Source organism: Sorex fumeus, unplaced genomic scaffold, assembly GCF_029834395.1.
Source record: "Sorex fumeus unplaced genomic scaffold, SorFum_2.1 ptg000006l, whole genome shotgun sequence".
In the NCBI taxonomy this organism is placed as follows: Eukaryota; Metazoa; Chordata; class Mammalia; order Eulipotyphla; family Soricidae; genus Sorex; species Sorex fumeus.
This window is the reverse complement of record NW_026606063.1, coordinates 66,258,043-66,266,011: the sequence shown is the minus strand read 5'-3', so window position 1 is coordinate 66,266,011 and position 7,969 is coordinate 66,258,043. Positions and strand designations below refer to the sequence as shown.

The window sequence follows — 7,969 nt, the reverse complement described above, 5'->3', positions numbered from 1 at the left end:
GAATAACATGTTCTGCGAAGACCAGGGAATTGAAGAGAAATGGAACTAATGTTTTCCCATAGCTGGATGCAAAGATTTCCAAAGATCACAGCCAGATTTAGCAACTTTGAGACTGGACAGAATGAAAAATAATAAGCCGTACAAAATGGGACATATTTCTGAAGTTTTGATGCTAACCACTGAACTATCACTGTATCACTGTCTTCCTGTTGTTCATCAATTGCCTTGAGCAGGCCCCAGTAACGTCTCCTTCGTCCTAGCCCTGAGATTTTAAAAAGTGCCACATTCGAGACTCTTTCAGGGTCAGGAGAATGAGACTTATCATTGTTACTGGTTTTTGGCATATTGAATACGTCACGGGGAGTTTGCCAGACTCTGCTGTGTGGGCAGGATACTTTGGGTAGCCTGCCAGGTTCTCCACTGAACTAAAGGATCTTAAATTCACGAAGTAGCACTTTCCATGAAACAGCAATGGCGACGTGCCTTCATTTTCCCACAATAACCATCTTACTTGGGATGTCAAGGACAATGTTCCAGATGTAGGACATTGCCAGTGGGACTATGAATGTGGAAGACTTCTGTGATAAGCCTTCAGCACCAGGACATGACTGTCATACACCCAAAAGCAGTTATAGGCACTGTAAGAGAGTTTGGTTCATTCAGCCTGTTCTTGAAACCTTCTTAGAAGGGAAATTCAAACAATGTTTAGCTTTTAGAAGAGATGCCACTTTAATTCAAACAAACTGTAGTGCTTTTATTAATGACCTAAAACATGTTGATTACACATAAATCTTTATATGCAAAACCAGTGCCAGTTGATTAGCCAGAGAAATGATAAGGTACTTGCTTGCTTTCCAAAATATAAAAATAAAACAAAAATTACATTTGGGGACTGGGATGTAATTGAAGTTGTAGAGCACAGAGTTTGCCTATGTGAGTTCCTATGTTTGATCGCTGGGCCCACATGACCCCTGGAACACTGTCAGGTGTGGTGCCTACAGATAATATAAAAAAATATGAAAACACCAAAAGTACAGATTTGAAATGAAAACAGTGTGTTACAGTAGTTAAACGTATATACTTGGTAGTCAATATGCTTTAGCTCTAGTTCTGAGTTTGCTGCTTCTGGGACCTCAAAAAGTTTTTAACATCTCTGTGGCAGTTTTCTCACTTGTAAGTTTAGAACTTATTGTAAATATGCATACTTTTTAGGGGGCTGGATATATAAATAAAATAAAAATAATAATACAAAGAATAAACTAATTAGAATAGTTCTTGAAGTAGACTTAAATTAACATTGTGTAGCTATTATGACTTACTATTGATAATCATTTACTTTGGCTAGTGGTTGGCAGCAGATCACAGTGATTGTTTGTAGCCAGAAGCATATCAGTAGGGAAAAAGATATTTCTTCATGGAAGTTATGCTACTTTTCACTTCAGAATTGTGTCTTTAAAATGAGCCCCTATGGGCCAGAGAGATAGCATAGCAGGCAATTACTTGCCTTGCATGTGGCTTACATTGGCATTCCATATGGTTCTTCTGAGCAACATCAGGAGTGATTCCTGACTGCAGAGCAAGGAGTAACCTCTGAGCATCACCTACAACAAGAAAGAAAGAAAGAAAGAAAGAAAGAAAGAAAGAAAGAAAGAAAGGAAGGAAGGAAGGAAGGAAAGAAGGAAGAAAGAAAGAGAAGGAAGGAAGGAAGGAAGGAAGGAAGGAAGGAAGGAAGGAAGGAAGGAAGGAAGGAAGAAGGGAGGAAGGGAGCGAGGGAGGGAGGGAGCGAGGGAGGGAGGGAGGGGGGGAGGGAGGAAGGAAGGAAGGAAGGAAGGAAGGAAGGAAGGAAAGAAGGAAAAGAAACCCATTACTTGGCCCTTTCCAGAACATTAGCAGCATGAAAATCAATCACTAAGTGAATGACAAATAACGGCCAGAAAATTTAAAAGTTGGCCACGTTTGTAAGACCAGTATAGTTACATCGTGAATGTTTCCCAAAGCCCTCCAGCTTAGACTCTTATATGGCTGTTGTATATATGTAGATATTGCTGAAAACTAATGAGTAATAAAATTTTTATTAGATTTTAGTGTAAAAAAGAGATTTAATTTTCATAGAGCTTAATTTTGTGTGCTAGTTGAAGGACAAGAGAAAAGAGAGAGAATGTCATGGTTCTTTAATTTTTAAAAAAAATTAAAAAGAATAAAATAATTTCAGATAAGAATAGTTTAATCTTAATTTATCTTTTATCTAAAAATCTTTAGTGAAAATATATGATCAAGGTAGTTTTATTGTTATATTCATTCTTTAATAGATAGAAATATTTTTTCTATTTTTTATGCCATGAAATATATTTTGTTTAAATGTATTGAATGTACATATTATATTGTGTGATTTAGGATACTTAAAATGCATTAAAGCACTATAGCACTGTCCTCCCATTGTTCATCGATTTGCTCGAGTGAGCACCAGTAACGTCTCCATTGTGAGACTTGTTGTTACTGTTTTTGGCTTATCGAATACACCACGGGGAGCTTGCCAGGCTCTGCATGCGGGCAGAATACTCTCCGTAGCTTGCTGGGCTCTCAGAGAGGGACAAAGGAATCGAACCTGGGTCGGCCGCATGCAAGGCAAATGCCCGACCTGCTGTGCTATCGATCCAGCCCAAATGCATTAAAATCCATTAATAAATTATTTGATTTGTACCTCTATTTTATAAATGTCTCTTGATATTTTTTCACTTACTTTAAAATTTAAGTCCCTTGGTCTCTTCATTGATACGCACCTGAGGCATACAGGTAGGTTGGAAAGGGCGCCATGGCAATTGGATTCCTTGGGAAATAATAAAACCAATAGACTCCAGGCTATCAGGACTCACCTTGTGAGCACAGAAACTTAAGGCCCGATGAGATCTTACCTGGCACAAACATACTGAGAGAAGGCTGGACCTTCCTCCCACAGAAGATCCAGGAGGAACAAAGGATAAGGAAAGAAATTTCACAGAAGAGCATCAACCAATCCCAACTTTACCCCCTTGGTAACCCCTCCAGCAACAGACTCTTACCTAGGTAGAAAATTCCACATGGGGCAGCTTGGAAAAACCTTATAAAAGCCAACTTGAACAAAGAAAGCTCAGGCATGATCTGCCAGAACCCATGTGCTGCTTGTGTCCAAGTGGCCAGCACATGTGGTGCCTGATCACATTGTCACCTTGCATTCCCTCCCAGGATTCTGCACTAGGCAGGGAGAGGGTGAAACTTCTCTGGTGGCTCTCAATATGCCAGAAATACTGGAAACACATCTTTCAACCTGGAGAGTCAGAGGAAGCTATCTTTCTGAGCTGTCCTTAGGGGCAGACTAGCCAGCAATGAAGGGTTCTTCAAAGTGTGGCCACGTCACGTACTTGGCAGGAAGTGGTAGGTGTATATGCAGTGGGCAGGCACAACCCCACAGAATGCCGCACCTTTGATAACAATCATGGTCTGGAAGCTCCAAGACCAGCATTTATTATTTCTGTTTTGGGCTTGTGACAACTTGCCTTTATCTCTTTATCACGTATCTTGTGGTTAGATACACATGCACACCAGGGAGACAGGGTACTTCATTTTAACAGTTGCTAAAACTTGATGGCCTGTGTTTAGTTAACAGACAGAAAGACAAAAACCCCAAACTTTTGTGCTATGATTTGGAGTTCTAAATTCCCTCAAAGGTACTTTGGGAATATCTTAGGCCGTGGGATATAGGAACCTCAGAACTCAAAATGATTAGGTTTGTGGGACACTGCCTTCGCCCCATTCCAGCCCACAATTCTTGTATCCATCTGTATATTTAGACTCTACATAACAATTTGTTGAATGACTGTAAGCATCTCTGACTAGTTATGGTTGAGGTGGAATGAACATAATCATCTCTTGCTATTTAAATAGATGTGATTATAAAATTGTTTAGACAGGTTGAAATAGTCTAGATTAATCTTTCCAAGTCACACAGAAAAGATGAGATGATGAAGGAGCTGCTGATGGTGCTGCGACAGGAAGAAATTACAGACTTGGGAAGCCTGTGGCACAACCACCAACCCAGAATCATACAGTTGTCTAAACTGACAGACCTCCATGGAACTGGATGATTGAGTTTATTGGGTGCTGAAACTCATTGCTTCTGTGTCTGTGTGTATTATATATATACATACATATATATACACATTTGTATGTATATATATATTTAATGGCACAAAACAAATGAAACATTTTAAATATATAATTCAGTACCATTAAATCCACTCAGTATGACCATCATCTCTCTCCAGATCATTTTCCCTGAAAGGAAATCCTGATGCAGTCTCTCTCTCTCTCTCTCTCTCTCTCTCTCTCTCTCTCTCTCTCTCTCTCTGTGTGTGTGTGTGTGTGTGTTTCTGTTCTTCTCCTCTTCTCCCTCCACCTGTCGCCTTCCTATACAGGTAAAATTTTCTAATATGAACTGATATACACTTTCATTTTTAATTTCTTGTGGGGTGGGGTTGTGTCACACCCAGTGGTTCGTGGGGTTTATTCTCAGCTCTGCACTCAGGGATCACTACTGGTGGTACTCAGAGCTCAGAGGTTCATATGCAGTGCTGAGTATTTAACCAGCTGGCCATGTGCAAAGCAAGTGTTACTTGCTTTTTTTTGTTACTTTGTAACATTTTTGTTACTTTGTTACTCTTCTATCTCTCCAGCCCCAATTTAAATACAAATATAAATACATTTGTATTTAAATCCCCTTGCTTCTTACAATAAATAGTAACAATGAAGAACAGAAATGTTCTAATGGAAATAAGGCAGGGAGCTGAAAGGCAGTAAATTGTTATGTGAAATCCTATTGGCAACAATAATGTACACCAATGTTGGAAGTTATTTTTTAAAAAGAACCTCTCATAAAGTCAGATGGGTGAGTGCGAGGAAATAGGGTAAGGGCAGGAATTGGTAGAGGAAAATGTATACTGGTGTAGGGATTGGTGTTGAAACATTGTGTTTCTGAAATCAATCATAAATAGCTTTGTAATTCATGCTTAATTAATAAAATTTTGTAAACCCCAAATCAATAAGTTGTAGTACATTACACATAGTTTTTTCACATTGATTTTCCCAATTAGTCATATATTACAGAAATCATCCCTAAATTGCATATGGAAATATTTCTCATCCCTTTTCCCCCCTTATAGATACACAACAAACCAATGTGTGACTACATCACAGTTTATTTTATTCAGACTTAATTATTTATAGGAATTTTTGATAAAAGTATGTTTTAAGGTGTAGTCCTACTCATACATTTTTCACAGATTTCTTAGAATATTTTTAGAATATATTTGTAAATATAGGCTTCCTTCATTGGAGTGTAACACATACTTAGTTTTGTTTGGTACTGTCAAATTCCTTCTCATGCACTCATATGGGTTGTTTCATTTTTAATTTCTGTCAGAAATGTAGAGGAGTGCTTATTCCTTAGCTTTTGCAAATTTTTTGACAAAATATTGACCTTTTTCATTTCTATTGTTCTAAATCTTTACATATGAGAGATAATATGACATATTGGATAAATTGCTGTATTTTCCAGCTTACCATTTGTCTTCTTTGTTTGATTTTGGTATTTATCCATTTCCTAATTATAGAGACATTAATTTTTTCCAATGAATGGCTTTTAGATTCATTTCAAATATTTATAGTGTCAGTATATTTGGAATTTCATTTATCCTGGTATACAGTGCCAAAAATAGAGCCATAGCATCATTTCCCTGATTATGCATACACCTGCCTGTTCCTTTTCCTAAAAAACCCTATTCATACATTATTAATGTGTTGAAATTAATTTCTGAAACTTTCAAAGGACAAGATTCCACATTCCAGGGGCTGGAGTGATAGCACAGCGGTTAGGGCGTTTGCCTTGCATGCAGCTGACCTGAGTTCAATTCCCAGCATCCCATATGGTCCCCTGAGCACCGCCAGGAGTAATTCCTGAGTGCAGAGCCAGGAATAAAGCCTGCGCATTACTGGGTGTGACCCAAAAAGAAAAAAAAATGATTCCACACTCCAATTCAGTTGAATTCAATGCTGCCGAGAGCCAAAATGTCAGTACAGCTTGACCTGCAATTTAGGAACTAATCTCTTCTTGGAAAAATGTTAAAATACATTGTGTAAGTTAATGAGCTACACCCGAGATAACTGCCATGAGCCCGCCATTAGGGCTTACACCCTGATTCACTGAAAAACTGCATGCTTTGTTAATTCCCCATTTTTCCCACTTCCTTATGTAATCAATTATAAAAAGCTAGTTTGGGAGAAATAAATTTGGAGCTTGATCAGAGTCTTGTCTTGCTCCCATACGTCTGTCTCTCTTTTTTCCCACTCGCGCACCCTGTTATCCAAGTTGATTAGTCCCGCGGGTCGGGGCACAATGCAAGTCAATAGTTACTGAATATTTGTCACAAACAGTATCTTTTTTTTAAAAGGCAAAGTACTTTTATTCATTGAAGACTATAAATATGACAATATCTTATGCTTTGCCTTTCTTTAATACTCTATTGATAATTTTTCTCAACTTCTCTGAGTCCTCTGCCTTCATTCTTACAACCATCTGACTCTCTCATAACACTGAGAGATTTCCACATGTCTAGAATGTTCATTTTTGATTTTGCGGTGCCACACATTCAACCCAGGTCTTCATACATGCAATGGAAGGAATCTACCACTGAGCAACCTCTGACCCCTGAGATGTCTTTTGAACTGCCCCCTATGCCCCTTGGAATATACCTAGAGGAAAAATTCTCACAAGTCCTTGAAATCCAATGAAGATTCTTTCTTTTTTTTCAGGGTATTTTTCAAAGAAATGATTGAGGAACCTAGCGATCATTACCAACTCCAATTGGTTTACTAGTAAATGTAAAGACCCTCCCGTTGATCATCGATTTGCTCGAGCGGGCCCAGTAACGTCTCCATTGGAGACTTTGTTGTTACTGTGTCTGGCATATCGAATACGTCACGGGGAGCTTGCCAGGCTCTGCCGTGTGGGCGAGATACTCTCGGAAGCTTGCCAGGCTCTCCGAGAGGGGCGGAGGAATCTAACTCCGGTAGGCCATGTTGGCCGCTTGCAAGGCAAACGCCCTACCCGCTGTGCTAGTAGATCTTAGCAATATGGCATTCTTAAAACCTGGTATAACTGAGGGCCACCAGGGCCACTCACTTGATGCTTGGCGGGAGGCGGGGTGGTTCTTTAGGCCTATACCTGCAGAGCTCATTGCCAGAGGTCAAACTCAGAGCCTTATGCATGCCAGGTATGTTCCCCAACCCCCCAGGCAGATTATTGACCAGTGACAGCTATATTTGGGGCTCTTTTCTCACAATAATTACTGCTTTATTCTTATCACCTCTCCCTTCAAGAATGGGTTTCCAACCCCAAAGTATGTTTGCCTCTAGTTTTATAAGAAAATAACCCTATAGCTTTGGTGCTTAGAAGATGGTCTTAAGAATTTCTTGAGAGGGGGAATGTGTAGCTATAGCAAAGTGCTTCCTAGATAAAGTACTTTTTAACTTCTCTGGCTTCAGAATGTTCTAGGAGCATTATTTATTTATTTGTTTACTTGTCATTGTGTTTCTGGCTCAGAGACTATTTCTGGCTCTATGACCAGAAGTGACCTATAGCAGTTATTCACGGGACCATATGTGGGGGTAGGGTTGAATCAGGGTGGGCCACACGCATGACAAACATCTTGCTTCTTACACTATCTCTCCAAAACTTCTTAGGGCCTTATTAAGTAAGTTTAGTTTTCCTACCAAAACAACAGTAGCTTACAAATTATTCATTGTATTTTGTAACTTTAGCTGAATAAATACTTGTCCCTCAAACTTGGTGACTTTAGACTTTATGCATATGCTTTTTAAATAAATGCTGCTAGAGAGGTATTTTTCATTTTCAGATTTGAAAGATTAGTCTTAAGAA

The 7,969-nt window shown here is 39.0% G+C and overlaps 1 protein-coding gene across 1 annotated transcript in view; it reads left to right on the top strand.

Annotated features, from left to right (window-relative positions):
- The first annotated feature begins 471 nt into the window (after positions 1–471).
- Positions 472–7,969, top strand: part of IL18RAP (interleukin 18 receptor accessory protein) — a 30,555-nt gene continuing 23,057 nt past the window's right edge. Inside the window, exon 1 of the mRNA XM_056129293.1 lies at positions 472–539. Coding sequence (XP_055985268.1) covers positions 472–539 — 68 coding nt within the window. The remainder of the gene's footprint in view (positions 540–7,969) is intronic.